Source organism: Hippocampus comes, unplaced genomic scaffold (genome assembly GCF_001891065.2).
Source record: "Hippocampus comes isolate QL1 unplaced genomic scaffold, H_comes_QL1_v1.1 scaffold85, whole genome shotgun sequence".
Classification (NCBI taxonomy): Eukaryota; Metazoa; Chordata; class Actinopteri; order Syngnathiformes; family Syngnathidae; genus Hippocampus; species Hippocampus comes.
In genome coordinates, this window is record NW_017805540.1 from 4,616,991 (window position 1) to 4,634,490 (window position 17,500).

Sequence of the window (17,500 nt, forward strand, 5' to 3'; positions counted from 1 at the left end):
TAAGTTGTTCAAAATCCAGAACAAGAACAAACCATAGTATTACTATATTTTATAAGTACCAGTATATAAAATTTATCTTCTTAACTTTGTTTTATGTAGTTTTTTTGTACTAATCTTTTGAATTTGTTTTTGAACTCGTCCAACGATTTACTCATTTTCAGATCCATCTCAAGCTTATTCCACAGATTAACTCCTATTACTGATACACATCTTTGCTTGATGTTTGTTCTTGTTCTGGATTTTTTGTATTGATTAATACCTCTTAGATTATAACAACTATCTCTGATTTCAAAAAGCTTCTGGATATTTTGACAAAGGAGATTGTTATGTGCTTTATACATTAATTGGGCAATTTTGAAGTCAACCAGGTCATAGAATTTCATTGTATTTGATTTGATGAATAGTGGATTTGTGGGTTCGATATATTTAGACCAATTGATTATTCTGATTGCTTTTTTCTGTAGTTTTAAGACAGGGAGTGTGTTTGATTTACAGGCGTTACCCCATATTTCCACACAGTAGGTCATATATGGGAGTAATAATGAGTAATATAATGTGTACAAGGAACTCATATTCAACACATCCTTAGTTTTATGGAGTATCCCGATGGTTTTGGATATTTTCCTTTTAACATTATCAATATGTGGCTTCCAGGATAGTTTGGTGTCTATTACTAGTCCAAGAAACTTATTTTCATAAACTCTTTCTATTTCAATTGAATTTATCTTTATTTTAACTTGGTCTTTAATAGGTCTCGTACCAAAAATAACTAACTTAGTTTTTGTTAAATTTAAAGATAGTTTATTTCTGTCGAACCAGTTTTTTAATTTGGTTAATTCATTTTCCACAGTTTTCAGGAGTTGTTCCATATTTTTTCCACAGCAGTAGAAGGTTGTGTCATCAGCGAATAGGACACATTTGAATTGTTTTGTAACACTACAGATGTCATTTATATATAGAATGAATAATTTTGGTCCAAGCACTGATCCCTGTGGCACTCCATGGGTAATCTTCAGTGAGTTGGATTTTTGGTTGTTGAATTGCACATACTGATATCTATTTTCTAAATAACTTTCAATCCATTTATATGCTATGCCTCTGATACCATATCTCTCTAATTTATTCAATAATATAGTATGATCTATTGTATCAAAAGCTTTCTTCAGCTCCAAAAAAATCCCAACCGTGAATTCCCTATTGTCTATGTTAGTTGCTATTGCTTCCACAAACTCCATTACTGCCATTAAGGTTGTACGTTTTTCTCTGAAGCCATATTGATTTTCACTTAACAGCCCGTGTTTGTTTATAAAGTTGTCAAGTCTGTGAGAGAATAATTTTTCTAATATTTTTGAAAATTGTGGTAGCAGTGATATTGGTCTATAATTTGTGAATAATTTTTTTTCTCCACTTTTAAAAATTGGAATGACTTTAGCTATTTTCATTTTTGATGGAAAAATACCTGCTTGAAATGACAAGTTGCATATGTATGTAAAAGGTCGCACTACAATTTCTATGATCTGTTTTACTATTGTCATATCAATATTAAAACAGTCAGTTGATTTTTTACTTTTATATGTTTTTACAATATTTAATATTTCATTTTGATTCACTGCAGTAAGAAACATTGTGGAAGAATTTTTTTCTATGTATTTATCTATTTCAAAACAATTTATTGGATCAGGAATTTGTTTTGCTAAGTTGCTGCCAATATTAACAAAATATTCATTAAATTCCTTTGCTATTTGTGCAGTATCCTCAATAATGGTATTTTTATCTTTCATAAAGTACTCCGGATAATCGACTTTACTAGAGCTATTTCTAATTACCTGATTTAAGATTTTCCATATTTCTTGAGTGTTGCTTTTATTTTGCTCCAATAATGTATGAAAATGGTCTCTCTTGCTGGTTCTTATAATGTTTACTAATTTATTTTTATAAGTCTTGTATTTTGTTTCAGCTTCTTTGGTTCTGGATTTTAGAAACGATTTGTATAGATTGTTTTTCTTTTTACATGCATTTTCTATACCTTTTGTTATCCATGGCTTACTTTGGTTTTTGTACTTTCTGGTGACCTTAATTACTGGGAAATGCTTGTCATATAAGGAGGTTATGGTTGACTGAAATGCGTCAAACGCAGTATTTGGATCTTTATTTGTGTAGACCTCAGACCAATTTTGCTTGTCTAGGTCGAGCTTGAAAGCTGCAATGGAATGTTGGGTTCTGGGTCTTATTTCTGATATGTGGGTTATTGATTTAGTTTTTTTATCAAAGTAATTGTGAAAGACTGCAAAGACCGGTAGATGGTCACTTATGTCGGTTATGAGAAGTCCACTTTCCTTTTTATGGTCAATCTTGTTTATAAATATATTATCTATTAATGTGGCCGTGTCAACTGTTATTCTGGTGGGTCTCAGAATGACTGGGTAAAGACCGTTGCTATACATTATATTTATGAAATCTGTTGTTTTTTTGTGTCCATTTGGGTTTAATAAATCGATGTTAAAGTCTCCACATATTATTCGTGTTTTCTTGTTATTTGAACAACTCAGCATATCTATCAGTTTTTTATTAAATGTGTCAAGACAAGATCCTTGACTTGTGCTGCCACAACTTATAATGACATAATTAATTATTTGAAAAGAGCGGTGATTTGTTTTGTGAATTGGGGATGGGTGCAAAGGCTTACAGCACCTGGTATTCCAGGGCGGTCTCCCATCCAAGTACTAACCAGGTCCGACCCTGCTTAGCTTCAGAAAATATTGTCTTTTGTTACGAAAGAGATTTCAAGATACGAAAGGTAAAAAAAAAAACACAGTATGGCCTGCTGCTCGAAGCTCCGAGTTTCCTGAACACAACATACTTAGAGCTGCTCTGCCATTGTAACATGTATTGGTTACATATTTTGATGCGTTTTATGCTATAGGAAATATTTATGTCTGAATTTGTGGGGAGGAGGGGGCTTGGAACGAATTAAGGCATTTACATGGAAAACGCATTTCTACTTACAAATTTTCCAGTTACGAATTTTCTTCCAGAACCAATTCATTTCATAAGTAGAGGTACCATTGTAGGTGTCATGATTCGGTTTGAGATCAACAGGTGGCACTGTAGGGCTCCCCCTGCAGCTGCACACCTGTTGGTCGTTAGGTAATTAGTTGTATAAAAGGACTCCCACCCGACCACTCCCGGTCGGGTCATTGTTTGCTTGTCCTGTCATGTTTGTTTCTGTCATAGTTCTGTCCTAGTTTTTTGAGCTTCAGTCATGGTTTTGTTTGATACTTGGATAATACACTTCTTCCAGTATACCCTGCTCCTCCCTCCTGCCTGCTTTTTGGGGTCCAACCACCACCACGCAACGTGACAGTAGGTTGATATGACTAAGCTCTCACTGAATGCTAACAAAAAGAAAGGCCATAAACCCAAAATCAACTGAAACCTATCCACTGTTTGCCAGCACCACTTGCCAATTGGAGCGCTTGCATCACAGTGAGAGTGCCACTGATTGATCAAAGCCCATAAATCAAGCCTTGATATTACTGCTGACGTAAAAAAAAAAAATAAAAAAAAAAAAGAGAAATCACCATGTGGATGATGAACACCACAGTATATCTTTTACTGAGTTTCCGTTTGGTGTGGCTGGCTGTAAGTGGTCAATGAAGCTCCTGCTATTGAAAAAGCCTTCTGTCGGGTGAACAAAGTGACAGTGTTGTTTCCTCAAGACCAAAGGAGGGCAGTGTGGCTCAGGTGATGGCTCTGACGAAGACTCTCTGCAATTGTGCAACCAATTACACCATCTAGCAACAGTGGCGTTTCGCAGCTAAGGAACCTGCTGCTGCTGGGGATAACTTTTAGGACAAATCACATTTTCACATAAATTAGATATTCTAAATTCCGCCAAAAATCAAAGAAATAATTTGACTTTTTCAAAACCAAAAGAACTTCCTGTTCAGTTTATAGCATGGCTCCTTGAGACTTTTATGTCCACCTCATTTTGTTTAAGGGCTCCTGTTTTGGAACCGGAATATACATACACTAGCATACACATGCTTGACTTTTGAAACATTTTAAGACGACAAGAATAATAAATAAAGGCAACGATTCCAAGAAGACTTGGTGCTTGGGACCTAATGGTGTTATTGTGACTTACTGGAATGCATAAATAATTCACGATATGGATTTTCTACAAAAAATAAAGATATCACAGCTTTGCATGAAATTGCACATGGCAAATGGTCATAAGCAATCAAGATAATTTACCATTGCATAATTCAAAGGGGAAAGATGAGTGCATGCTCAAATTGAAAATAACCAATTTGTCACAAGTGCCGCCTGAATGATTAAAATCACTTTTAAGTAGCAGACACATACACAGACAATGCATATGCATGCTAAGACACACTTCCCTCCATAATTATTGGCACCCCTTGTTAAGATATGTTCTCTGGCTTCTAATACATTTGTTGTTTTGGTCTAAATTATCCCCACCTTTAACTCTTTCATGCACACTGTAACCTGATAACATTATAAGCTGTCCACTGTAGTAGCCGCTGTCCCTGAAAGGGTGAATTCAAATGCAATTGTTCGGTGAGAAAAAAATGGCATAATATGAAATAATTGTTTGACATTAAATGATGTGTTCCACAATTATGAGCCCCCCCCCCACCCCTTGTCCCACTTTTGCCAACAAAACAGCAGCTCATCTTCTCCCATGATGTTTCACAAGATGCACAATCTCTCCAAATGAAAGGCCACCAACATTTTTGAAGCCGAGTGCTGCTTCCTCGGTCCTGATTGATTATGAAAGGCTAGTAGTTGCATACACACCTCCGAATCCAAATTTCCATTCCTTTATGACACAAAAACAGGACATACATGTCAAATTGTCAGTGCAGAAAATGCACAAATGTGTATTCATATTCAGTCACTGGTTTGGTCCGTAACAGGCAGTGGTAAGGAAAGGAGGAGGCTTCACTGCACCGCACACAGGCCGTTCTCTAGTTGGCTGCAGGCTGCAAAGTACAAGCCGCAGGTGATCACATTTTGTACTTTTCCACGGATGCACTTTTCAAACTAATGATCCCAAAACATTTTTTGTTCAGTCTCTTCATGTGGCCCTGTACCTACGAACAAATTGTGTCTTATCGGCATGACACGTAAGACTTTGAGAGGCACATTTCAAAAGGTGCCCAGGGAATTGCATAACAGCGACTACAGAGGACGCAGCTGCTTCCAAGGTCGCACAAACAATCGCCTTTGTTGCTGCCCAGAGGAGGCTTTCCACACGACGTGCCAGTCGCACAACGGTGCCCGCTCCAGAATAGCAGTTTCTTGGATGCTCTGAAAGCTTGAAGGGATGCGGTCACTCATGTGGCCAACTGCCGGTGTGTCCATGACAAGCACCTGGTGGTCAGCGCAGGACGCTTGCACTGTGGCATATGTTGTCTACGAGTCAGCTCCAGCGTGACGTCCACACTCTCTCAGTAGCTATTTGAAAATAATGTTGAACCACAAAAGCTACTCAGGACCAAAGTATAGACGCACATCTCCACCATATTGTGTTTTTTTTGTTTGTTTTAGTTTTTTTTAAATGAACGAATATCAAGTGAATTCTCAATCCAAAACTCAAACATGATTATAATTACAGTTTTGGTAATTATGAGCAAACATTGATTGGCGAGGACAAATTATTTTTATTATTATTATTATAGCCCCCCCTCCGTGAGCCGTCACCTTACCGTGGTGGAGGGGTTTGTGTGTCCCAATGATCCTAGGAGCTAAGTTGTCCGGGGCTTTATGCCCCTGGTAGGGTCACCCATGGCAAACAGGTTCTAGGTGAGGGACCAGACAAAGCACGGCTCAAAGACCCCTTATGACGAGTACAATTAATGGATCGGAGTTCCCCTTGCCCGGACGCGGGTCACCGGGGCCCCCCTCTGGAGCCAGGCCTGGAGGCGGGGCTCGTTGGCGAGCGCCTGGTGGCCGGGCCTACACTCATGGGGCCCGGCCGGGCTCAGCCCGAAGAGGCAACGTGGGGCCCCCTTCTCCCGGGCTCACCACCCATGGGGGGGGCACATGCATTTTCTATACCTTTTGTTATCCATGGCTTACTTTGGTTTTTGTACTTTCTGGTGACCTTAATTACTGGGAAATGCTTGTCATATAAGGAGGTTATGGTTGACTGAAATACGTCAAACGCAGTATTTGGATCTTTATTTGTGTAGACCTCAGACCAATTTTGCTTGTCTAGGTCGAGCTTGACAGCTGCAATGGAATGTTGGGTTCTGGGTCTTATTTCTGATATGTGGGTTATTGATTTAGTTTTTTTATCAAAGTAATTGTGAAAGACTGCAAAGACCGGTAGATGGTCACTTATGTCGGTTATGAGAAGTCCACTTTCCTTTTTATGGTCAATCTTGTTTATAAATATATTATCTATTAATGTGGCCGTGTCAACTGTTATTCTGGTGGGTCTCAGAATGACTGGGTAAAGACCGTTGCTATACATTATATTTATGAAATCTGTTGTTTTTTTGTGTCCATTTGGGTTTAATAAATCGATGTTAAAGTCTCCACATATTATTCGTGTTTTCTTGTTATTTGAACAACTCAGCATATCTATCAGTTTTTTATTAAATGTGTCAAGACAAGATCCTTGACTTGTGCTGCCTGGCACCTTAAAATTTATTCTTGCTTCAGTTTTCCAAAATACTTTCCTTCAGTCCCGTCATTTCAAAGTGTTACAGTGGTACCTCTACTTACGAACGTCTCTCCATATGAAATTTTCAAGTTACGAAACGCCTCAACAGGAAAATATTGTCTTTTGTTACGAAAGAGATTTCAAGATACGAAAGGTAAAAAAAAAAACACAGTATGGCCTGCTGCTCGAAGCTCCGAGTTTCCTGAACACAACATACTTAGAGCTGCTCTGCCATTGTAACATGTATTGGTTACATATTTTGATGCGTTTTATGCTATAGGAAATATTTATGTCTGAATTTGTGGGGAGGAGGGGGCTTGTGGGTATGAGGGGGCTTGGAACGAATTAAGGCATTTACATGGAAAACGCATTTCTACTTACAAATTTTCCAGTTACGAATTTTCTTCCAGAACCAATTCATTTCATAAGTAGAGGTACCATTGTAGGTGTCATGATTCGGTTTGAGATCAACAGGTGGCACTGTAGGGCTCCCCCTGCAGCTGCACACCTGTTGGTCGTTAGGTAATTAGTTGTATAAAAGGACTCCCACCCGACCACTCCCGGTCGGGTCATTGTTTGCTTGTCCTGTCATGTTTGTTTCTGTCATAGTTCTGTCCTAGTTTTTTGAGCTTCAGTCATGGTTTTGTTTGATACTTTGGATAATACACTTCTTCCAGTATACCCTGCTCCTCCCTCCTGCCTGCTTTTTGGGGTCCAACCACCACCACGCAACGTGACAGTAGGTTGATATGACTAAGCTCTCACTGAATGCTAACAAAAAGAAAGGCCATAAACCCAAAATCAACTGAAACCTATCCACTGTTTGCCAGCACCACTTGCCAATTGGAGCGCTTGCATCACAGTGAGAGTGCCACTGATTGATCAAAGCCCATAAATCAAGCCTTGATATTACTGCTGACGTAAAAAAAAAAAAGAGAAATCACCATGTGGATGATGAACACCACAGTATATCTTTTACTGAGTTTCCGTTTGGTGTGGCTGGCTGTAAGTGGTCAATGAAGCTCCTGCTATTGAAAAAGCCTTCTGTCGGGTGAACAAAGTGACAGTGTTGTTTCCTCAAGACCAAAGGAGGGCAGTGTGGCTCAGGTGATGGCTCTGACGAAGACTCTCTGCAATTGTGCAACCAATTACACCATCTAGCAACAGTGGCGTTTCGCAGCTAAGGAACCTGCTGCTGCTGGGGATAACTTTTAGGACAAATCACATTTTCACATAAATTAGATATTCTAAATTCCGCCAAAAATCAAAGAAATAATTTGACTTTTTCAAAACCAAAAGAACTTCCTGTTCAGTTTATAGCATGGCTCCTTGAGACTTTTATGTCCACCTCATTTTGTTTAAGGGCTCCTGTTTTGGAACCGGAATATACATACACTAGCATACACATGCTTGACTTTTGAAACATTTTAAGACGACAAGAATAATAAATAAAGGCAACGATTCCAAGAAGACCTGGTGCTTGGGACCTAATGGTGTTATTGTGACTTACTGTAATGCATAAATAATTCACGATATGGATTTTCTACAAAAAATAAAGATATCACAGCTTTGCATGAAATTGCACATGGCAAATGGTCATAAGCAATCAAGATAATTTACCATTGCATAATTCAAAGGGGAAAGATGAGTGCATGCTCAAATTGAAAATAACCAATTTGTCACAAGTGCCGCCTGAATGATTAAAATCACTTTTAAGTAGCAGACACATACACAGACAATGCATATGCATGCTAAGACACACTTCCCTCCATAATTATTGGCACCCCTTGTTAAGATATGTTCTCTGGCTTCCAATACATTTGTTGTTTTGGTCTAAATTACCCCCACCTTTACCTCTTTCATGCACACTGTAACCTGATAACATTATAAGCTGTCCACTGTAGTAGCCGCTGTCCCGACAACCCTTTTCAGTCTTTAAATGGAAAAACGGGAACATTCCGCACTGTGCATTCTCATTTGACTTTTCCATTTGAATCTGGATACAGTAATTGATTGTTGAGTTGCAAACATGGCCGTATTAGTTTAATTTAATTTATTTATTTCATCCATCCATCAATTTTCCTATCCGCTTATCCTCACAAGGGTCGCGGGGGGTGCTGGAGCCTATCCCAGCTATCTTTGGGCAGTAGGTGGGGGACACCCTGAACCAGTTGCCAGCCAATCGCAAGACAAACAAAAAATTATTATTAGTTTAATTTAATTTATTTATTTCATCCATCCATCAATTTTCCTATCCGCTTATCCTCACAAGGGTCGCGGGGGGTGCTGGAGCCTATCCCAGCTATCTTTGGGCAGTAGGTGGGGGACACCCTGAACCAGTTGCCAGCCAATCGCAAGACAAACAAAAATTCAAACAAACATTCGGGCTCACACTCACACCAAAGGACAATTTTGAGTGGTCAATCAGCCTGCCATGCATGTTTTTTGGAATGTGGTAGGAAACCCGAGTAACCGGAGAAAACCCACGCAGGCACGGGGAGAACATGCAAACTCCACACAGGAAGGCTGGAGCTGGAATCGAACCCGGTACCTCTGCACTGTGAGGTCGACGCGCTAACCAGTCGCCCACCGAGCTGCCTATTTATTTATTTTTTTAAATTTAATTGGGGCAGTGCACATTCATCAACACAAGAATAAACTGTAAATGCGCCGGATTTAGCATAAATGCTAGTTTTCAGCCATAATCCCAAGTCAGGTTTCGAAAATAGCACAGTGAGACACATATACTTTAAGACCACAACGACAGTCATGATCACGTTCTGTTAGTGTCCAGCAGGTGGCAGTAGCGTTCCCGGTTTTCCTGCTGCATACCTGCCTGGCTTCACAATTGTTGGGACTATTTAAGGACCTCATTGGACCCACGTCAAGCTATCGGATAATTTTGCCTTGCTCAAGTCATTGTTCATGTGCATTTGGTCGAGAGTCTATACCAGGGGTCGGCAACCCAACATGTTGAAAGAGCCATATAGGACGAAAAAAATAAAAAATATGTCTAGTGCCGCAAAAAAATAAAAGCCTTCTATAAAACTTACAATGAAGGAAACACATGCTGCATGTATGTAGGAGACTGGACGTCTCAGAATTGTTTGTTATTCATTCCTTTGTTGTGTGTTCACAAACACCTTCATAGAATTTATTTTGTAATTTCCTCGCTTTATTTTTTTGTTTTGGTGCATTATTTTCGCTTTTCTTAGTGTCAGTGAAGTGATCATTAATTTCCGTTTTTCTGAGGCTGTCTTTGAACGCTTCTCGAGTTGAACAAGAAGAGAGAAGGCATGGAGTCGGACGCAGACGTCTCTGTGTTTGTCGAGACTGTTAAAAGCATAAATAAAGTGTACGTTTTAAAAAACCAACACCACAGCGCTCCTTTTTCGGAGCTGCAACGTGTATCTATATGTATTTGAGCTATATTAGCCTACTATCAAAATCTTTTTACATTTTCAAACATTTTTTATAAAGCTCCAGGGAGCCACTAGATGTCGCTAAAGAGCCGCATGCGGCTCTGGAGCCGCGTGTTGCCGACCCTTGGTCTAGACGAAATGCACATGAACAATGACTGAATTAGAGAGCATCTAGAGAGCGTCTAAAATAGACACTCTCTAATTACTCTCGTTCCGTTTTTGGCTCTTGCCTTTGCTTATGTTCTTTGTTATTCAAGGAAGTAGTAGTGTTTAAGTGTATTCACTGTTCGTTCTCCACACGGTTTGGTCTTTGTTGTACTTTTGTTACAAGCTATTTTCCTTTTTTTTTCCTCCCCTTGCCTTGTGCAAGCGCTTTTTGTTGTCCACGCTTTATTCCTGGCTTGTTGTCCAACGTCATTATTTGTACTTCGCCGGCTTTGTGCCTATTTTTTGTAATAAATATTTTTGTTGGATCAACTTTCCTGAGTCTACGTTTGTAGGATCTGATTCAGTCCGGAACCTTCCGGACGCCCAACAATTTATTTATTTTAAATCAACCGACTAGGACTTTTCCTCAGCTCAATGTGAGGAATTGTACAAGCACCTCTTAGGTTACTAAAAAAGGTTCCTTATTTGCTGAAGGAGTTCCAAAGTGAAGACGTTTTATATATATCATGAAAAAAAAAAATAATGTAATTATTTTATTTTTAAAGAAATATTTTAAAATGTATTTTTAGGTATTCATTTTATATGTATATTCATGCCATACAGCATTTTGTGTATTTTGATGTATATACTATTCATTTTTTTTAACTATGTGAAGATTTTAGTTTATTGATATATATTTTTTAGATTGGATAGGATATTTCTTTTATTTGAATTTGATTCTGTATTGTAATTTTGTCCACTCATCTGTTTGCGATTTTCTGAAAGGAAGTCTGTATATTAGACTTATTGGGAATACTTTTAGGTATTTTGTAATGCCATTTCTGAATTTAAAAATATATATTAGCTCAAACAAATTACCTGATACTGGCTTTTGGTGGGACATCTCTTGGGTTACCATGTAGGGTTCGTTTCCTTCTACTTAATATTTTGGGGTGTTTTTTAATTGGTTATGATTTGGTGTCAACAGCCACTCAAAACTTGTCCTAAATAGAATCTCAAAGCCATCTCCTTTTATAGAGCTGCCACTGTTGTTGGCAGCATCATCAGGCATGTAAGGGGTGGAGATAGCACCTGGGTCCAGCAGTTAAAGAGACCTAATAGGCCACCACGAGTCACTTGTAGCTGGAACGAGCCACCTCATCACGTCTTGACAGCCTCCCGCCATGGCCCCAAAGAAGAAAGACGAGCCCGCACCTGTGGCTGCCCCCAAACCGCCACCAGAACCAGAGCGTCCGAAGACCCCCGTGTTCAACCCCTCATCTATTACGGTAAAAAAAAATCAAAACAAAACAAACACATACACTTGCACAATATCTGTCATTGAAGAGATTAATCTCTAGGATGTGTTACAATTGTGGGCCTACAAACACTTTTGTATGCATTGAAATGCATGAGAAGGTGAGCATGCTGACCGATGCAGCCCTGAAATGCCACAACGCTCGTCTGGAACGTCACAAAGATGTGTCTCATTGAAGAGTTGCAATTGCGGCAAGGAAATGAACCAATTATAACAACATGGGCGTGGATGCGGAGCAATGATGTCACCGGGCCCAAAATAGCAATTAAAAAAAAAATCAACGGAGTGCAATAAATGGTAGTTGGTACATTACACCTTATTGTGGTAAAAACACAAGTCACTCAGAAACGTCATACTCAGCAATACCGTCACTATAGGCCTGAAATGGCAACTTAATTCCATCTGTTACTTCAGATTGACAAATAGAGGATGCATTTTCACTTTTAAAAGCATCACATCATGTCATAGCATGCATTATTTAAGGTTAAGGAAAATTGTGTTGCTATGTGGGGTTGAAAGCATTTTAGGAGAAATAAACATATCCAAAATACAACATGCCTGTGGGTGAGGGTATAATAGTGGAGACTGAGCTCAACTGTAACATTTTTGACATTGGTGTCTCTAACTTTGAGCTCTTTGGACCTAGGGTGTTCAAACTGCTATGCAAAGTCGCTTCAAGTGTCCACTAATCAATGGCTTGGAAAATGCCTGTGCAACACAAATCTGAAATACAAGAAGAGAAATGTTACAAATCACCTCATGGTCTGGCTCACTTTCAAAATGACAATGATAAGGACTACAGCTATTGAAAGGTTTCTCTTCAAAACATTTCAACACAATTGCCATGGTTCTGTAGGGTGTAGAACCTACACTAACTACATTAACATGAGACTAATATTACAAAAGTACAAAAAGTGCCACCGTGGACTCAAAACTCATCTTGTGCTCTGCTTCCAGTGTCAGCTTATCAGGTGCATAAGACTGTCACTTATGCTATTTGTTCCCTCGTCCTTTTGTTGACAGCAGTTTCTGATGACTTTTGTGAAGCATCGAGCAGCTGGTGGGCTAAAGTTCAGCAAAGTTAGTTTTCCTTCAGTACAGATATAGCTTTTGAGTGGCTTAATAGTTGGAGCAGAAGTGTATTCGATAGTTAGAGCACTAGCTTGGTTGTTTTGATGAAGCTAAACCTGGATATCGGTTAGTCTACTTATAAAAGTACAAACACACTCAAATGTGGCTGGTCGGTATGGCTTATTGTACTCCAAAAAAAAACAAAAAAAACAATCACACTTGTGTAAATGCATTCAAGTCAATTTAGCTTGCAGCAAATTGTATAATTCAACAAACGTACCTCAAGCAAGTTTGGTACAACTGTACCTGAGTGCATTAGCAATGAGCTAACTTGCCTTCGAGCTAACAGTTGATGCATTAACACTAACAATCTCTACGTTTCATGAGTTCAATTGCAAAGCAGGCTGTGGAATCACAAAAATAATTTGATTTTAGCTCAAAATGATGTTTTTCCTCACAGTTTTTACTGTGTCTAATTTATGACACTACACTTTCACCCACGGACGAAGGGACTAAACTAAGCATGTGCAAGGTGAATCCGGTGATTTCTTTCACCTCAGAAAATACGTGTAAATGCTGACAGGCTCGATAATTAAATTAAATGACGACTGTCACACTATAAGATTGAGATATCTTGAACAATTAGTAACAACATCATAATGTGCATGTAAAAATGAAAAATAAGTAATAATAACTGGAAGCTGGACCAGTCTTGTCAGGTATAGCATAGCATGGCATTCATTATGTGAGATTGAAATGTATTCAACAGAATTGGAGTTGTCAGGGACTAAATGTGTTGTAATATGTATGAAATAAAGCAGTAATAATAACAACAAGAAGACGTATTTTGAGGGCATTCTGGGACTGGGACATCTTATTGCAACATCATCATTGCTCGACTCTTCTTGATCTTTAGCTACTACTTAATTGGTTACCAAGCGCTTGTGAAATGCGGTAGAAATGATGACGACGAATAACAACAATGGGGAAACAAAAGATACGAAAGCATCTATCCAATTTGACTAGCAGAACTTGACAGGAGCCAGGCGAAACCAAACAAGTTTGGAAAGAGCAACAGAGACACCTTGTGGTGGCGCCGAGACAGTGCAAGCTTCGCGGAGCGTTGCCATTGGCCGTCACATGCAATACCCATTACTCAGGATTGATGCACGCGATGTCTGAGAACAGCAGACCAGCCACACAATATTCATAGACGAGCACCATATGTTGCGTCAAAGAGCCGGTTTTTGAGGCAATGAAAAAAAAAGCCACAACCTCAGCTGACTGGGGAATAAGAACAAGAATAAGCAAACCTTTATTCGTTTCACAATGGAGAAATTCCCAATTTACAGCAGCGAAGTTATGAAAGGAAGAAGTAGAGAACAAAAAGTATAGGAGCTGCTGTAAAGAGGTAAAGTGTTCCCCCTTTATATTTCCATTTTAGTTCATTTAAGATGCTGCCAATCTGTGCTGTATGTTGCACACAGAGAACATTTGACAATAAAGTTGAACTTGAACTTGAACAGAGACCTGTTTAGGGTCAAGGAAGCACAGTGACATCTCGACTGTGAGACAAGCTTTATCCAAGTTGATGAGGAGCATAGTTGAGCTTGGGTTGTGAGTGGAAGATTATTTTCTTTTTTTTTCATGTTTTATAAAACTACAGTATTTACGATCATTTAGATTTGTATTCTATTTACATGATGTTAGCTGGATCCCTTCCCAGCTGCCTTCGAGCAGGAGGCGGAGTCCATTCTGAACTGGTTGCCAGCCAATCGCAGGGCACACAGAGACAACCAACCATTTCCACGCAGGCATGGGGAGAAGATGCAAGCACCACACAAGAAGGCCACGACTCGAAAGCGAACCTTGGACCTCTGAACTACGGAGCGGTCCTGCTAACCAGTCCCTCACCGTGTCGACCTCTACACTAATATACTAATATAAAAAAGAGAAGATGTAAAAGATAAAAATAGTTTTTGTACATTTTGCTGATGCCTTGCGACATTTTAATTTCAAGTCAAGTCAGCTTTTATTTTCAAATATGCTTACACATACAGCACAGATGAAATTACTTTCCTCTCTCAACCACAGCGCAAACATGTACTAGTGCATTGAACACACACACACACACAGCTAAAATTTACATACATTTGCAAAAGGCACAAATATATAAATATGTTAAATAAAAATCAAATAAAAACAAACCTAAATTTGCGTTAAATATCATAGCAGCACGCATGAGCTCATAGTCCTCATGGGAACCCCCGACCCTGCGGTGTTCACAGACTGCATGGCCTAAAATTAAATAGACAGAGGCTGACAGAGGAGCCAAGGTCAGCGACAATGTACAGCAATGACAGCGGGGCTGCAACTCGATCTGATAGAAGCACTGTTGTTGTTTCTTTTCTTTCAACCTTTTTAATCTGATACATGTGGCCTTTTTTTTGTCTCTCCAGCTGGAATTCACCCCTGAGCAAATCGAAGGTATGCTTTTAAGGCCTTCATCTTGCATGCTATTTGTAGGAGGGCCAAGCCATGCATTGACTGATCTCATTACTAATGTGTGGAAAAACATTGAGACAACAGCTGACCATCACTGCTGGAATTCAACACGCCAATGAAGTGAATGGAGGAAGGCCTTTATATAATGAGATATGGATCAAATCGCCTTTTAGTGGAGAGATGCACACCCCTACGAGTCAGCTATTTCTACACCCTGAAAATGCATCTTCCCTTTGGATCATATGTGTCAAAGTCAAGGCCCGGGGGCCAGATCTGGCCCGCCACATCATTTTATGTGGCCCGCGAAAGCAAATCATCTGTGTCAACTTTCATGATCCTTGCTTAAATCTATATTGATATCTCAAATTGTCATGCGTAATAAACACTGGTGACATTTGGCAATAATTTTGTTACCCCATTTATACTCATTTGAGTAATAATTGAACAAATACTTAACTGATTTCAACACTAGTGAGCCATCTTTTTTTTTTTTTTTTTTTTGTGTACAAGTAATAATACGATGTGATGGTTAAACATTTATTTGGCTTCACTGTCTTAATGGCCCGCCAAGGGATGATGTAATTCCAAAGAGGCCTGCGACAAAAATGAGTTTGACACCCTTGCTTTGGATAGTCTGCCGGCGTGGTAGCTATAGTGTGCCTCGTGGTCGGCTGTGAGTGTGTGCACTAGTGATGGGAATTCCGGCTCTTTTTAGAGAGCCGGTTCTTTTGGCTCGGCTCACTAAAAAGAGCCGGCTCTTTCGGCTCCCAAATGGCTCCTCAGTTTTTTTGTTGCTTAAATTAATTTGCGACCAAAAATAATGTAAAATTATGTGTAAAATGAATTACGAATGTAAAAAATATACAGTACATCAAATATTTATTATTTATATGGCTTTATTTATATTCTTCTGAACATACTCAACATGGCGTACAACATGGAGTGCTACAAAAAAATAAATTACAAAGTACAAAAACAAAGACCCATCTCAAAAAAAGGTCAACAAAAAGTTCCAATCTCTGATTGTGCATATTTATAAGTGTTTAAATATTTACATTAAAACAACATAAGTAAGCTTTGATTACCAAACAACAAATGATAAATTAATATTTGATATTGGACATTTTAACCTTGCACAGTCTACACGCTGCCTTTGAACTATCAATTAAGTTGAAATCAGTCCAAATTTCACTGCGTTTCCTATCCATTTTCTCACCTTTCCACTTTCCACCGTGTAGTTTTTTCTCTGTACTCAAGCGCTATCGAGCTCTCTCTCGTCTCCCTGTCTCACCTGTTCGTGTGCTGCTCAGTGCTCACAGGGTGCTGCTGTGTCTCTGACTCCTCCCCCTTCTCTTCACGGAAGCGCGCGCGCGTGTGTGTGCGCGAAAAGTCGGCTCCTATTAAGTGCGGCTCCCTATTAGGAGCCGGCTCCTGTCGTTCACTTCAAAGAGCCGGCTCTAAGAGCCGGTTCGTTCGCGAACGACACATCACTAGTGTGCACTTCACAGAGAGAAGGATGAAAAGCAACGAGGGGACAAATTATTTTAATAAGTCATGCTCAACAGCCAATATGTAGACCAGGGCTTAGCGGTGCCATGGCTACTTTAGAGTGCCTTGTTGTCACCAATGTGTGTACACGCATCTCACATAGAAAAAAAGCAGAAAAGCAAGGGGAAAAATTTTGGCTTTTTTTTTTTGAATGTCTGATTTGACAGCCGGTGTGTGCAATGTGAGTTCAGACTGGTATGGCTGTTCCAGATCTCGTGATGGTGGGAGATATTTGACAAAATTAAACATTGTTGCTGTTTTTTGCTCTAACAGATTTCAAAGACGCATTCCAGCTGTTTGATAGAACTCCCAACAGTGAAATGAAGATCACCTATGGCCAGTGTGGTGATCTCATCCGAGCCTTGGGACAGAATCCCACCAATGCCGAGATCATGTACGTGCTTGGGAAGCCCAAAGCTGAAGGTGTGTCAAGTTTTTGGCAAGAATCTGGATGGACGTATATTATTGTTTTGTTTTTTTTATTATTTTTTTTAGATTACTACATGGTCAACAACAAATCCAACAAAAACAATTCTAGTTTAAAATGGATTTGAATAATTGTTTTTGTTTTGTCATTTCCTGAGTGAGTGAATGAGTGAGAGTGTGTGTGTGTTTTAGTGTTAGTATGTACGTGTGTACCGAATAAAATGTCCTCTGTTGCAGAAATGCAGTCCAAGATGCTGGACTTTGAACAGTTCCTGCCAATCCACCAACATATCTGCAAGGCGAAAGACCGGGGCACCTTCGAGGACTTTGTGGAGGGCCTGCGGGTGTTCGACAAAGAGGGCAACG

The 17,500-nt window shown here is 39.4% G+C and overlaps 1 protein-coding gene across 1 annotated transcript in view; it reads left to right on the forward strand.

Annotated features, from left to right (window-relative positions):
- The first annotated feature begins 11,383 nt into the window (after positions 1-11,383).
- myl13 (myosin, light chain 13) overlaps positions 11,384-17,500 on the forward strand; it is a 7,099-nt gene continuing 982 nt past the window's right edge. The window contains exons 1-4 of the mRNA XM_019878811.1: positions 11,384-11,555; positions 15,115-15,142; positions 16,982-17,131; positions 17,372-17,500. The exon at positions 17,372-17,500 is cut by the window's right edge and continues 45 nt beyond it. Coding sequence (XP_019734370.1) covers positions 11,451-11,555; positions 15,115-15,142; positions 16,982-17,131; positions 17,372-17,500 — 412 coding nt within the window. The 5' untranslated portion in view covers positions 11,384-11,450. The remainder of the gene's footprint in view (positions 11,556-15,114; positions 15,143-16,981; positions 17,132-17,371) is intronic.